At 39.6% G+C, this 16,749-nt stretch overlaps 1 protein-coding gene across 1 annotated transcript in view; it reads right to left on the reverse strand.

Moving 5' to 3' along the window:
* LOC128497037 (guanine nucleotide-binding protein subunit alpha-14) overlaps window positions 1–12,091 on the reverse strand; it is a 57,771-nt gene extending 45,680 nt beyond the window's left edge. The window contains exon 1 of the mRNA XM_053466890.1: window positions 11,584–12,091. Within this exon, the coding sequence (XP_053322865.1) occupies window positions 11,584–11,704 (121 nt within the window). The 5' untranslated portion in view covers window positions 11,705–12,091. The remainder of the gene's footprint in view (window positions 1–11,583) is intronic.
* Window positions 12,092–16,749: the final 4,658 nt, after the last annotated feature.

Consider the following 16,749-nt stretch of genomic DNA (forward strand, 5'->3'; position numbering starts at 1 on the left):
TGGCTCTGTGCGATCCGTGCACATAGACATGAAGAATACTTACCTCCGGAACGCGTCACATCCGTCACGTAGCTAGAAGGCGGAGACTGCAGAACGTGTAGCAGAAGCGGGGAACGCTCGCGGAGGTAAGTAAAAGGAGCCGAGTGCTCCAACAACGAATTGATCACTCGATTAATCGATAACGGAAATCGTTATCGATGATTTCCGTTATCGATTATTATCGATTTTATCGATTCGTTGTTTCAGCTCTAAATCTAAGTAATTGTATTGGGTCTCAAGTCACGTTTCATTAAAAGTACATTAAGATGGAGGCTCATCAATATGTGATGTGTTATACTTACTCCTCATTATTCCTTATAAAAACAGATTTTCATACATAATTTAAATATTCAAGGGAAAATGTGATGAATAAGTTGTAGACATTTGTAGCATGAACTCTCCAGCTCTCACAGTATGCATTACAATTATAAACAGTGTGAACAAGACTGAATTTTATTCAACCTATACATTACATTTAAGACCACTGTATAATCTTGTACAGATATAGCTCCATATGCAATCACATCAGGGTACAACTATCCAAGTCCTCTTATACTAATGACACTAGGATCCAAAAAAAAATTAAAAAATTCTTGTCTGCATTTATCATATACACGCATTCTCAATAACATTATGTAGGACAAGGTCTGACGATTCCCAGGAGCCGACAAAGTACGGCTCAGATAAAAGTTACTGCAAGCATCCAAACTTTATGGCTATGCAACATAAAAGTCTAAAATCTTAATCTATGAGAGACGTAGTTATGCTTTTTTGATAAATGTTATAATGTATATACCACACACACACACACACACACAAAAACCCTGCTCACCCTCTTTGAATTCTTACCTAATTTTTAGACCTGCTAAAATACAACCTCAGATGAACACCACATGACATATTACACCATGTTATGATTTAATCAACAAAAAAAGCCAAAATGGTGAAGCCATGTGTGAAAACCAAGTAGACCTAACAATTCAACAGCTTGTAGAACCACCTTTAGCAGCCATAACTGTAATTGTTTTCTGTCTCTCACATTGTTGTGGAGGAATTTTGGCCCACTCTTCTTTGCAACGTTGCTTCATTTCATTGAGGATTGTGGGCATTTGTTTACGCACAGCTTTCTTAAGGTCCCACCACAGCATTTCAATTGGGTTGAGGTCTGGACTTTGACTGGGCCATTGTAACACCTGGATTAATTTCTTTCAGCTATTCTGTTGTAGATTTGTTGGTGTGTTTGGGATTATTATTGTCTTGTTGCAAAACCTAATTTCAGCCAAGCATTAGCTGTCAGAGAGATAGCCTCACATTTGACGCTAGAATACTTTGGTATACAGATGAATTCATGGTCGGATCAATGACTGCAAGGTTCCCAGGTCCTGTTTGCTTATATACTAAGTTTGTTTTTTGCCAAACGTGGTCCTGTGCATTATGTCCAAAGGACATTGTTCTGGAAGTCTCGCACTTTATTGAAATGCAACTTTGCAAACTTAAGCCATGCTGCCATCTTCTTTTAGAGAGAACAGACTTTCCCTTGTCAATCCCTCCAAACAAATTTGTACAGTCTTTTTCTAATTTAACATGCTAACTGAGTCCTGTAGAGTATGTAACTCTTGGTGGGTTTTTTTTTTTTTTTGCTATTTCTCTGTGCATTGCATTGTCTGACCCTCGGGGTGACGCCCACTCCTGTGAAGAGCGGCAACCGTCTTGAATGTTTTCCATTTTCGAATAATCTTTCTTCCTGTAGAATGATAGGCTTGTTGAAATTGTTTGGAAATGGCCTTATATCCGTTACCAGATTGATGGACAGCAACAATTGCTTCTCAAAGATCATTGCTGATGTCTTTCCTCCTTGGCATTGTGTTAACACACACCAGAATGCTCCAGACCAGCAAACTGCTAAAACTTTGGCTTTTATAGAGGTGGTGACACTTGCTGATGATCAATTAATCAAGGGCATTAGATTAACAGCACACGTTTGCTACTTAGTATCTTAATGTCTATGGTAGCCGTAAGGGTGTACTTAATATGTACACATGGCTTGTCCTTTTTGGCTTTATTTTTGTTGAATAAATCATGACACGGTGTAATATGTCATGTTGTGTTGTTCATCTGAGGTTGTATTTACCCAATTTTTCGACCTGCTAAAGAACAGATGGTTGTTATGTCCCGTTACATTAAACCATGGAATTCAAAGAGGGTATACTTTTTTTCACATGACTTATTTTTTGACCTGTGAAATAGTTGACAACTTATTTTTTTTTACATAGGTCCTATAAACCACACTAACCGTCTCCTATTACAACAGTCCTGTGGCTTTAAAATTGAGAAGATATTTGGGGTGACGCATATATTACATGCAGCATCCCTGCTGTAATCAGTGAATATGTGTCAGCAGTTGTTTAGCAGAATCTTCCAGGGATTGAATATTCCATTTCAAGTATCTTTGTAGCTTCATGTGTCATATGTTCTTGAGTTAGACTTAATGCATAAATAGTGACCTCCTTACTTCTACTGACACATACAATAACCAGAAGCAAGTTAATGTGCATATCATTATATTAGGACCAAGAGTGTCAGAAATGTAACTTTCGAAAATCTACAAATATAGGCTTGAATAGACTTTTATAAAGCTGCATTTACCTTAACTGATGTCTGCCAAGCTCATATTATAGCACAAGGAATAGGAGAATAGAAGAACTTAATGAAGTTTAGAGTTCTACTTTTAACACGCCATAAAGTTTCACTGGTTAAGGACTACTGAATATGGGAATAAATTGCGATTAGTTTAATGTACATAAATACCCCAAAGAGCAAGGTGGCATCCTTATTAACTACTATTACAGCTTAGCCAAATCACATACTTGTTAAATATTTCCTTATTGTTTGTGTTCAACTTCCATTTAATGACAGGAATAAAAGAATGCTGAGGTAAATAGTAACGAGAGGGCAAACACCGTAGATATTGCCACCATCCCTTGAACACAAATCAGATATTTACACTAGAAAACATAAACACGTATATGATGTACACAGATACATCAACACATAACTGTCATTATCTCTAGTGAAAATGCTATCTGAATACATAGCTGCTGAAATCACCAAAAACAGTAAATAATTATCCCTGAGAGCAGAAAAGACAACATACACATACCATTAGCCCTTAGGTTTTTTTCTTAGTTGAATAATGACCTTATCATATATCAAATATTTTTGAATGCCAATGAAAACAGGACACAAAACACGTGTTTTGTTTTATACCGAAGGTTACAGAAAAACATAAAAGTAAGCCTTTTAACGAGTTGGGGAACGACTAGAATCCCATAAAGTTCCCATTAAAAAGTAAGGTGTGCTCATTTATCTTAAGAGGTCGCTGCTATGACCTGTTATGTTGGCTACGGGCTCTGCCCACAATGAGCTGAAGAGAGGGTCGGTAAGTTATGGACGCTACAGATTTTATTTTAAACCTCATATAATTATTATATTACTTTTAATATTAATGTTTATGTAACCCATTTCAAAGAACAAAAAAACTTTCATTATTTAAAATTAACAAAAATAAGTGATATTTATCAGCCGTATAAACTCATTCAGATGTTATCATTTGAAGCACCACCTTGGAGCTTCTGAATGAACTACTGAAACATAGATAAGGTCCATTCAGCCCGTCTAATCTGTCCATTTTTCCTGATGCAATAATCAGGCCGTAAACTTGAGTATGCATGGGAAAGAGCTTTACGTCTTTCCCATGCATATTTAAATTGCCTCACTGTATTATCCTCTACCACTTCTGATGGGAGGCTGTTCTTTTTATCTACCACCCTCTTTCTAAAGAGAAACTTCTTTACATTACATCTAAACATCTGAAAGGGGTAACATCGTACGTGTCGTCCTCCAACCTTTTTTTTTTTTTTTTTTTTTTTTTTTGTTCTCGGTGCTTAGCATATCCAATCTTTATAGGTTTATTTTATTAAATAAATGCAAAGGCTTAGCAAATATAGATAAGGACAAAAACACTGTCCCCGGGAAAACAATCCTGAATTGGATTGGGGTTTCCCCCACAGATAAAGCGTGTCGGTGATTTTCCCCTATTTTTCATACTTCCTGTTGGTCGACTGCTTCGAAATGTTCACGTAAACAACCAACCTACCTGGATTCTTTGCACAGAAAGGGGTTAATGATGGCCACACAAAGCTCATAAAGCTCATTTATTTACACTGGAATGTTGCCGTACTGGTAATTCAGTCTGGCATGACTTCTACAGACAGCAGCAGTGAGAACAAGAAGGTGCTCCACAACAAAACTTAATATTATTATTAAATAAATAATAATGCACACATAACGACCAACACAAACCCTGAAAAGAAAAGAAAAGCCCAACGCATAATCCAGTGGAAATAATGCTATTAAAATAAAATATGTTGTGGCCAACAAAAATCATCTATTGTTTAAAACAAAAACAAAAACATGCAATTCTACAACTGCCAAACTTAAAGTTGCATTGTAAGCGACATGAGTAAGAGGGTTAATACCAAACATCTGGCAAGTATATCTTAAAACATGCTTCAACCCCCCCCCCCCCAGACAGGAGACAGCAAGAATTAATAAAGTGCAATGAAGCAATTTTAAAACACTGCAGGGCACAGACATTAACCCATTCAGTGGCACCCGATGACACATGCATGTGAATGGTCACTGGAGACAGCTAATTTAGAAACTCAACTCCAAGCATTGAGAAAGCTTTCAGAAATTATATTATATATACATACATACACACACACACACATCCATGCATTAAATGTTATACTTTAAAAAAATGTATATGTTTTATATATATTATATATGACTTGCTGAAATTCTTGAGTTGCCTGTCTGAAAGTGACAATTTTGTGATGTCAGCAAGATCACAAACATGGCATTCGGGCTTAACCATTTAACCCCTTAATGACAAAGCCCTTACATGTACAAAATGCATTGTTTTCATTGTCCTTAAGGGGTTAAAAGTGTCCTGTTGGTACCTATAACTAGTGCATTTGGTTTAATACCTGCAACGAACTTCACCGGCGAGCCTGTAAACTGCCCATACTCAAAGCAGTTGTTTATGGCACACAGCAACCAGGCTTGCGTACCAAAAAAATGCCATCATAAAACAAACACTGCATTCATGTATTTCAAGTATGCAAAACGTTTGCATGCATCAACCAACATCATTGTGTTGGAGATATACAGTTTCATATTTTATCTCACAGAGGCGGAGGTCTGTGTCTCAATTTGACAGCTAGTTTTAACAATTTCCTGTCCTAAAGTTCTCTCCCTCTTCCTCGTCTAACCTTAAAAAATGACACCTAAACAAATCAGCAACATAATCGAGGAAAAGAGAGCATAACGAGGAGGAATTACCAGCTAGCCAATAAGACCATTACAAAAAAATGGTCATCTTGCACATGCCACATAGGTTACAGTAAAATTATTTATGAAATATTCTGCTTTACAGAAATGTTCTTCTTTCACGTTGGAGAAGGGGGCTCGGAGTGCAGGAGCATGCGGTGACCAGACTGCTAGAATGTATGGAGAATTGCTTCTCTCCTATGCCGATGCAGGCCCCTGAACCCAAACCGGTTTGGCAGTCTTCCATGGACCACTGGGTTCAGCGTAGTGCCCAAGCTGCTGGACTAATGCATGATGCTTCGGGTTCTGGTTCTATATTAACATGCAGCACTCAACTATTTATATATAATGACACGGAAGAAAGCTGCTCTTGTTGTCCTTGTGTTCCAAGGAAACTGATCCTAAATCAAGTACTGAATAGATGTTGTGCCATTTCCCCACTTATATTTGATTCATTGGCCACACTATTGTTCCTTTCAAATCAGAGTCAGACTGACCTCAATGACATTACTCTAAAAAGCATATACTCTTAACGCTAAAACACAAAGTTACATTACTTCTTAGCACTGCGGCAAAAGAGCAAGGCGGCCTAGTTTAAAGGGGCACCCAAGTCCTATTTTCATGTTAAATCCGTGCATGCCTTCTTCAAGTTATTTAAACACGTCCATCGACTTTCTCGCCCCCCAAAATATAAGACTGTTCCTTTGCTTGACAGGCAAATGTAATTGTTATTTTATGAACGCTTAAAAAGAACAGTTTAATGTCCCTTACAAACCCATTGAGAAGAATCCAAATTAATGGACTCTGAGGACTTTAATATGCATTCTTCAACATAAAGACTCATCGGATCCAGAAGCTGCAGTCCTGCTAATGCAGCTTTGTGGTGTGACACCACTAACCACTGATTAGATTTAATCGGTAACAGAAGCGTTCCCACTGAAATCAATATACAGAGTCAGCCTTGCCTTACTACGTGCTGCTGGGTGGCAGGAGCTCGGCAGAGTCGTGTGACTACTTAGTAGCGTGGCAGCACCAGGATTTTGCGACCGGCTTCAGCATGTGGAGAGAACATGTCGAGCCCCGGACTACTTGCTGTACCACATGGGCTGTAATGAGCTTCTGCTGTGGGAATGACAACATCAATAACATGCTTTCCTCTGACCTTATTAGACTCGCCGTAGTTTACTTAAGGAATCAGCACACACACTAAATACGTTCGTGCGTCTGAACAGTTGCCAACCTTTTTTGAGGGGGATTTTTGCCCTTGGAGATGGATTGCTAACTTGTAAATATAAAGTTTGCATTTGATTCTCATTTTCTGCTTTTGGAGAGGTCATCGAACTAGGAGGTAAACAAAACAAAAAAAACTATCCCTATGGGGACTACTATTACTATTAAAAGAAACCAGTAAAATAAACATGATTTTATTACACAAAACTGACATTTACTGCCATATAATAATGCTAGTTTGTTTTACAGCCAAATTATAGATTATATACTGGTATATTACAACCAAAAAAATAAAAAACATCCCCAAAAGGAAAATAAAAACATTAAAAACAAATAAAACTATGTGAGCCCAAGACACTAAAGTTTCGACGCAGTATATCAACAATGTGTTTAGCGGTGTATGCAAAAAGGTTTAAGCCTGATTATGAATGAGCTAATGTTGAAACTAATAGGAGTGCGTTGAGCCCAGATAGCCAGGTCAAGAATCATAATATCCCAGGCTGCCTCTGACAGATGGACTGGCTCAATAGGGTGTTTCCAGAATCTGACGTCTAATCCAGAACAGTGTAATGATGCAAAAGTAATCGGATTTATGATAGCAAACGAAAAAGAAAAAAAAACAAAAACAAAAAAAAAAACGCTACAGAACGGAAGTGGCTTTAAAAGTTTGTGTGGTATTGACTTGGAGTATGGACTTCCTCCATGCATAAATACTTTGGGAAAGGGTTCTATAGAGAAATACAGACGGGAGAACCCTGGATTGAGTGTAGAAAATAGATCTTCCCTGTACAGCAGAGGTAGGAACTAATTACGGTAACTGCCCTCAAAAGTGCTGACTACGCAGCAGCGACTGATATGAGGTAAAAATTATACTACTAGCTTACAATTACAGTGTAAGAAGGTGGGTTTTCTATAATAATAATACAATTTTACCATTTATCACGCTTTTCATTATGCTTAGTTAACAAAATAATATATAGTAGTTGACTCCTTTCTACTGTAGTACAAACTCGGGACTACAACTCCCATCGTCACAATGACCAACCGACTGGCATGAGACCCACACTTCTACCCCGCTTCCAGACAAATACTATTACATACAAAAGTCATTATTCTAAAAAGGAACCGTTTAGCTTCTACAGGAGGAATGGGAAAAAATTAGAGACTAATTCTGGATAGTAGAGAGCTCTAATATAATAGACAGAAATTGAATAAGCATCCTAAATAGATACCACCATGCACTGTGAGCCACAGATTTTAAAAATGGACGATGAAAGGATCAACATACAGGTTTCCATTCACCAACATAGCTTGAGTGCTCTCTTAGAAACAAATGAGAGTCCCTCACCTCAAGCTTCTGCAGAAGAGCTGTCAGAAGGAGCAGACCAAGAGGGGCAATCTGAACTGAAATACCTTTGGATACAATAGTAGAAGTAAAAAGAAACAGATGTGGATTCTGTAGCCACAATGTTTATATTTTATAAAAATCTTGGTTATCGAGCCAAGGATGTTAGTGTATGCATGGGATGGTCCTCATCAACAATATCTAGGTAAGACAATATCGTAGGAATTGAGGGTTTTTATCAAAAAGCTGCTAGCCCTTCAAGAACCTAATGCATTAGGTCTATTCATATGTTGGGTTAAATACGTTGATCAAGATAGAGATCTGTGGCTTTTCCCACTCTAGGTACCTATACACCATATCCTTGTAAAATTCAGCAATTAGATTCCAGTAGAGCAGTAATTTTGGGCAGGACCACCACACCTGTATATATGATGCTTTGGTTTCCATAGCCCTTAAAACCATAGGTATTTGGTGCACATAATGTCTACAAGGGTCTTGTTAGCAAAATAAGTAGAGTTTTAACAGCCTGACTCTTTATAGAATATTTTGAGGTAACTGCTCAATCTTCCAACTCCACCAAGAGGTCAAGATACTGTTCCTGCTTGGGGGAATCTATGAAAGCATGGTGATATCGCATATCTAAATAGCTTTTATACGATGGGTTAAGCTAGCAGTCTTAAAGCGTACTTCCAATATTAGATACTAAAGTATGTCTTGCCAGCAGACTTGAGGACATTTTGTAACCGATGGACAATGCAAAGTCAATTAACTAGCATAAATACAGCCATTTTGTGGAAGATGTTCAGTAGGCAGAATTTCTTAACTCACAACGTTTAGACAAGACACACAGGTACTATTCCAATTTCTTCTAAATGGAAATGCCTCCCTCCTTTTAATTAAAGAATGCAACTTTTCAAGAAAAGCTCATTTTTTAAACTGGTTTTTCAATTAGTGGTTGGTTTTGTCTAAGAATTCTAGATTAAGATTAAGAATTGCCCTTAGGAAATACAAAGCATAGGTCACGGGCCGAAGTTATGAAACAAGTGAAATGCCATGCGGAGTGGCTATCCAGATACCCGTAACTACGCAAATCGTGTGTTTTTGGACAATGAGCAAAAAACACTTGGACTGATATTATTCAGCCACACCAAAATATCTTTATTCACACTTGCAGGCCTGCAGAACTAAAGAGAATACTTTAAAGGATTATCAATGAAATTCAGTAAATAGTTTAGACGAGGCCAGCATTAGAACCAGGTCTGGAATTAATATGTAACTACACACTATACTGAGCACGCACTATAAGCGTTGTAATAGAACAGCTGGAGAGATACCCTTTTGCTACCCCTGCTGTAGAACATCAATAACAAGATTAGATACATCATTTTTTGTAGACTCTGTGAAACACACTAGGTTGGCTTTAGCGGTGCCCATCTTTCTGCAAACTAAGCAACTTCTAACCTAGAAATGGTGCACATTTACATTCATGCTGGGTGCTTCCTCGCATCACTGATGCAGAAGAGTAAAAGCAGAAACGTATGGTCACACACTTCCAGTGCGTTTTCCCACCTTGGTTTGTCAAAGACCCTACCCACTATCTTACAAGGGTCCTCTTAATTGCCAAGAGGGCCCCCGAATAAGCCACAGCTGGAAGCACCACCCTCACCAATTGTCACCTTCCTTCATTTAAGCATCTCCTTGATCCCCTACCCTGATCTATCTTCTAGCATCCTCAGACACAGTGGAGTCTAGTCATTAAAAATTGAGTTTTTAGGAGGACTGGACCCCCCTAATATCACTTTACATTATGAAGGGGAAAATGAGTAATGTGGGAGATTTTGTAAACCCCTCTTCACCGATTTGTTGGGCCAATGGAAAGGTTGAAATGATCAACTCTCCTGCCAACTAGTACTTTGGGTCAACCACACAGAATTGTGCTTCTTGGAGACCTGCTTGCCCTGCTGTGGTCAAAATTGAAATACAAAAAGACAGGCACGATTGTTGTTTCATTTTGCAACATAACGAGGACACCTGACAACATAATATTGGTATTGTAAGTGGTGTATAACATGTACCTTTAAAGTGTTATTAAAAAAAAAAACTCAAAAAAAACAGAATTTTGGCCCACATGTACAAAGAACAACAAGAAAACACGCACACTCTGACTATAGACAATGAACTAGCAGGGTTATAAAGGTACGTTTAATTGGATTACAAGAGATTTAACATGATCCCTTTTTGAACAAAGTCCTACAAAGAAATATCTTAAAAACTATGTTAAAAAATAAAAAAATAATAATAATAATAATAATAGTTACCGCACTCAGTCTACATGTATATCACCATCACATGGGATGGGGTTTTCAAAAAAAAAAAAGGTTAAGACATAAACCTTTAGGCAAGAATTTTCACCCATAAAACCACTTGCATCATCTATACTTTGCTTCTTCAAACGTGCCTAACTTTCCCATGCTGATGTTTAACCGGAAAGCACTGTATATAGTAAGATATTATACTGTACTTTGCTCTTTAAACTAAAATGTAAAGCAATGTGGCTTTCTACCATATATTATATATACACACACACACACCCCTATATAAAACAGTACTGTATGTTATTTACATTTTTTAAATATATATATCGACATACAACATTGAAAAAAACATACAATACTGATGTATATGAATATATATATTTAAAAAAAAAAGTACAAAGCCACATTTAGATTTTTTTTTTTAAATGATACGTGTTATACCAGAACACACACACACACATCCATCCCCCAACTGAACAAACAATACTTAAAATGCAAACACACTGACATATATTATTATTATTATTATTATTATTATTATTATATTTAATTTTGCAAACTCCAGGAGGTGAGCTGTGACTGATCAGGGGGTTGTATGCAACAACATTTAATCATATGTGTTAGGCAAAAGGGGGGGGGGTCAAACCAAGTGAATACAGGTAAGAATATGGGGGAGGGGTCATTGTAAATTTTCAGATATTATTCTACAGCATCAGCAGGATATTTAATGGGTTAAAATTCCAAAATCCTTTGCACATGCATAATAGCACCAGTGCGAGGCAGGGAGGGGATTGGGGCTACTAATACCTTTTGTGATGATCACAATGAAGGCACAAACATGATCCAAATACCTTCACGTTAAACGCGCTGTGTAAACACACACACACACACACACACACACACACACACACACAGTGCAGGGAGCCAGGTGCACTGCACACCAGTATAACCCAGTAACCACACTACTGGTCTGGAGATCAAGGTTCGAGAATCCAAGCCAGTGTCTTGTGACCTCGTACCGATCATTATCTCCCTGTGACTCAAACCATAAAACTTCTAAATTGTTGATAGTTTGACTCCCTAGAAAACACACACACACTGCATATGTGTACATGCGAACACACGAAAGGAAACGCGATGCGAATGGATCGCAATAACAGATCAAGAGCCACCGTGCGATCCGATCGCCCACAACCCATTGAGACATCTCGTGTCCCCAACAGGCCATCGATTAGACATCATTAAGAAGCCGTCACTTACCCAGAAGCAGCAGCTTTAACTCCCTGCGAGCATCTCTCTTATCCCTGCGGAGCTGCCTCTCGATCTCTGCATTAATCCGCTGGGATTCCTTCTCCTCCGCAGACAGACAGCACCCAGCCATCCTCCAGCCACAAATACGGATACACCGAGAATTAAAAGCGCTCCAAACGCCACACTCCTGGAGGTGACAAGGGGCTAGAAGGGACCCTGGCCCTCCCTGTCGAAACGCACACACAAAAAGAAAAACCAGCCAACAGAGCTGCTCCCTTTTCTGTGTGAAGTTGCAGTTCTGGATTCCTGTAAAGTCCAAGCAGATCTCCAGATAGGAGGTGGGAGGGGAGGGAGGATCTGCTGAACAAAGCAAATGGATCTCCTTGTTTCTTCCTTGATAGCCCCGGGGAAGTTTGAAAAATCCTCGCTGTTTTAAGTCTCACTACAGATTCCTAGCAGCCCCCGCCGAAGGCATGTGTGTCGCTGGACGTGACCCGCTTGTCGCTCCAGCGGCGATCAGGGCGATCGGTGTGCGCGATGGGGATGAGGGGGGAAGCGATCTTCCAAGGAAGGACCTCTTTCCTAGAAGCAGATGGACGAGAGCCCGGAGACTTAGCACTGGAGGTGGGGGAGTCACTCGGCGCTCATCCACTGAAAGCTTTCTTTTTCCTGAAGTAGAATGTAGGCGGGGGTACGGCCGCCCCTCCTCCAGCACCGGGGATGGGCCGGCCGAGCCCTGACTGCCAGCTCTCTTGCCAAAAAAAAATCTGCCTCCCACACTAGAGCTCGTTTTTCCTTTTAACCTTCTCATATCAACAGTGAAAACAGTGTTTCGGGTGGGTGGTATTCTCAGTGGGCGACAAAGGGACAATTCTCACTTCAACACTGATTATAAAGGGGCCATCACTAGCTAGAAGCTCAGAGCTGGCCCTGCACAATGCATAATTTAATGTGTGAGGAGACCTTCAAGATCCTTTACTGATATAACAATACGTTATGCAGGGCCAGCCAAGCTCTTCCTACAGCATAAGCTGGCTGAGGCCAGATCTTCAAGATGCAAAACTCTCCCTTTAGTGGATCGACCCTCCAAAGCTGTTTTCTTATTGAGCGCCGTATGATTTTATTCAAGGATTTTTTCGTAGGCTTGAATTTCTATGGTTATGGTAAAAAAGAATGTTAATAAACAGTGTATGAGTCAGGCCAGTGAAGCAGATACAGTATGGAGGCCCCTTAAAGTGTTTGCCAACTGCAGCCTTCACTTGCACCTCCCTCCCACCAAGCGCAGGTGAGTTAATAAGTGTCTCGGTCATTTTACAGAGACACCTGTGCACAACGCGGCCGCAAGGAGCCCTGTAAAGCGCTCAAGTACCCTCTGTCCCAATATAACAGACCGCAGCCAGTTAAAGAAACAGTCATGTCATTATTCGAAACCAGAACATATAACATTTTGATATTTAAAGGTAGCAGGTAGACCCTTTTTTTTTTAATTTGACCAATATCCGATTCCAAACCTTTCCACCTGTGCCTGCAACATCTAATCAACAGGTAAAATAGGTAGATATGGTTTGTGATGGTGTTTAGGCCTATGGCACCCTTTGCCTCGAAAGCACAGATCGATAAAGTGGCCATGGCTAGGTTTGCGAAGGTCCATAGAACATCATTATATTGTCCACCATAGACCCCGGGAAATGTCCACCAGGAGCAGCGTAGGTCATCTTGAAAGAAAGACTTCAAAGGAGCTGACAAATGCTGTTTTTACACTATGTACCTGGGCATTTTAGTACTTTTTAGCTGATGAACTGCAACCCCAGTTTTAGGCCTGGCTTATGATAAGGTGTAATCATTTTTAATTACCGTATTTGCTCGTTATAAAACAGGGTTTTTTTCAGAGCAAATACTTGTCTTATATTAGAGGTCGTCTTCTAATCAGACCTCAAATAGAGGTCTGATTACAAGACTAAGATCCAGATCCCCCGCTGCAGGGTACCTGGATCTTCCTCTCCAGCAGCCTCTGCTGCTGCTGGCGCTTCCTCTGGGGGCTTCTATGATGGAGACCTTCGCATGTGATGCCAGCGCTCTGTCATAGAAGCCCCGGCGGAAGTACTGGCGAAGATCTGCAACGCACAGACCTCCACCGGCTGCCCCACTAGACAGTTTTTTCCAAGAAGCCACAAATACTTTATTAACTCAATGCTGTCAAAAATTGTTTTAAGACTTGGTTGTGTGTACATAAGTGTGGTGGTTATATCACAAATACTAAGTTTGTATGTTACAATGTGGTTATGTGTATGGTTTTTTTTATATTGATTATATGTATTTTTACAGAAGAATATTCCCTTTAACTTTAAATTGTTAGACATGCATACGGTATTTTAAGTCCAAATTAGACATGTGCATACAAATTTTTAATTGAAACCAAATCTGCCAATTTTGTCAACAAACGAAGCAGAGAGCTCTGAATTTTCATTAGCATTTCGTAGATTTTTAACTCTCACTTACTAATGCTATCTCGTACTCTCTCTGACACTTTCAGTCATGCTCTTACTCTCTCACATTCTTTCACACTGCCTTTCAATGTCTCCCCTCCTTCTCCACCGACCCCTTCAGTGTCCGTCTTCTTTTCCACAGCTCCGCTCCTTCTCTTTCCTCTTCTTGTTCTTCTGTCTTCTTTCTGCTTCTCCCCGGAATCAGCTCCATTAACCAGACCTCCCAGAGTGGTTCCTCAAAAGGGCCGAGCCTCCGGGATTCCCCTGCGATCGGAGTAGTGGGGTAGGCACTATTCCTGTATTGTGTGGTGTGGCTCTGCCCTTTTGCGGAAATACTCCAAGAGTCCAGAATAATCCAGACAGATTCACGGAGAAGGAGGCCTGCTTAACCGAGCTGTTACCAGGGAGAAACGGACGATGAAAGTGAAAGTGACTTATGAGTCCTTGTTTCAGGTCTATGATTTTAGGGATACATCAGGGATATTCTTGCGCATCAGGGAGGCAGGAGAAACGACATTTCTGGGAGACTCATGGAATTTCTGGGAGACTTGGGACGTCTGCCTAAAACAAGATGATTCAGGCATTACTAATTTAGAGTATTACACAGAACTAAAAAGAGGAAAATAGAGTAAATATACAGACTAAGCAGCCGTGATTTTAGCCAGCTAAAGCAGGCCTGATTTTAGCCAGCAATAGTTACACATAGTGCTATCAAGATAAGGCTGCAGAGTATTCTTCCCGATCACATTGTGATCAGTAGGCAGGGCAGAATAGAGGAAACCCTTCAAGTTTGTATCTATGATACCCATAATGGATGGATACATTTTCTTCTGTCTTCAGCAGAAATCCTTGTTGTGCTGTTTTACTTTCGTAGCTATGGATTTTGGTGTGAAGATGCACCAGGTATAAATTGGGGGAAAAAAAAAACAAACAAGACCCCAATTGTAGCATAGCCAGACTGGGGAAGACTGGGAAGCACAACACTTTAAGGACAGTGGTCACCAAACGAGCTACACACTGCAACCCTGCTGGCATGGGCCTGAATGGAAGTTGAATGAAGAATGATTGTACCGGTTGTACTATCTTTTAAAGATTCATCTGGAAACATGTTCAAATGAACGTGTCCATTCTCTTGGTACTTATTTATGGCTTGAATTTACAAATATTCTAATTACATAAGGATATGGCCTTATTTTTAGACCTTGCTCCAAAAAGCATTGTTTGCATTGTGTTGATGAAAAAGTATTTGGAATTATTATATAGTGTTGATACCTTTTGAGTGTAAATAAGACATGTGTCTGTTTTGCCTAAGTTTGGTTGAGTGCATAACTGGGACATCAAATATATGGCCATTTTACATGAAGGTTCAAATAAGATACATGAAGTACTCTTTCTGCATAAACAACAGAAAAAAACCCCCAAGGAATTGATGTATATCAGTAAGGAAGAATGCGTTGTTCAGTGGCCCTGAATTCTGCGGGACCTGTATGTATTACCAGTTTTCAAAACCTCAAATATTTGTCCTTGATTTGTACAACATAGAATTTCATATGGTGTTTACCACAAGTTAGTCTGAATTAGTGGATAATAATGTCACCCCTTCAAGTGTTCACTAAATTCATCCTTGGTGCCAATGAGATCAGTTGATGTCTTGAAAGCGGTTGGATACAAAGCCTAAGGATAGCAGCTAAACAAAGCAGGAACCTAGAAGAGTCTCCTTTGAACAGAGAGAGGATATAGAACTTTAGGGCAGCCGAACCACCAATTGTTTCAGGGAGCTTGATATGTATTTTAGCACTGTCAATTTATGCATATTTACACAATGCAGTAATTTCAATTTCATGCCAAAATGGATAAGTCGGAACTTATTTGTTGTGACAACTTGCCAAGGCGGTCACCATCCTTGGCCAGCAATTTGTATCAGGACAATAAACCCATCAAAATGAAGAATATTTTCCATCCTTATTGATTCGTTACGCAATTGTTGCTTTAGTAGTCAATAATCCACAGGTTTTTATATTTCATTACATATGAACAGCATTATTATTCCTCTAGCGAGGAAGAAATAGAAGTAATAGAAATACGAAGCCCAACCCCCCTGTTTCCCTCCCTCTAACCCTTCTACTGAATACCATCGAGCTCTAGTTGGCTTTGTATCACATACCTGGAGTTGCAGGAATCAGAGGACTGTGAAGAAGAAGAACCTGTTTGACTAGGACTGCTGACTGAAACATGCTTACCCAATCAAGGGAATTAAATCTGATATATTTTCCTTTAAGGTATTTCTGTCTCCATGGTTAGGTTTTCACGGGTTTGCAACTCACAATGAAGGCTGTAAAGTTATCAAAGTATGGGCATTCAATTTTAAAGTCTCTTTGTGCAAGAGTTGTTCCCAAAGTTATGTGTTCATGGCAGGTGGAATGCATGTGGATGCTACTGACCTCTGCTGGGCACCATGGTTGCCAATAGACTTGTGCACAGGAAGCAAAATGGCATGCTATGGCGCTGAATTTATTTTGATTAATTGATTTGGAGTAAGGAAGAAGATTAAACTGCAGCAGGGCATAGGGCAGGCACTGTCAGACAAACACATCCAGCCATATGATACAAGACGGAATTTCCCCCAATATTAGAAATAAGAACACGAATTAAGGCTTGTGGCCTGGGCAGCACTGACTTTTCACTATAT

The sequence above is a fragment of the Spea bombifrons genome, chromosome 1, assembly GCF_027358695.1.
Source record: "Spea bombifrons isolate aSpeBom1 chromosome 1, aSpeBom1.2.pri, whole genome shotgun sequence".
Classification (NCBI taxonomy): domain Eukaryota; kingdom Metazoa; phylum Chordata; class Amphibia; order Anura; family Pelobatidae; genus Spea; species Spea bombifrons.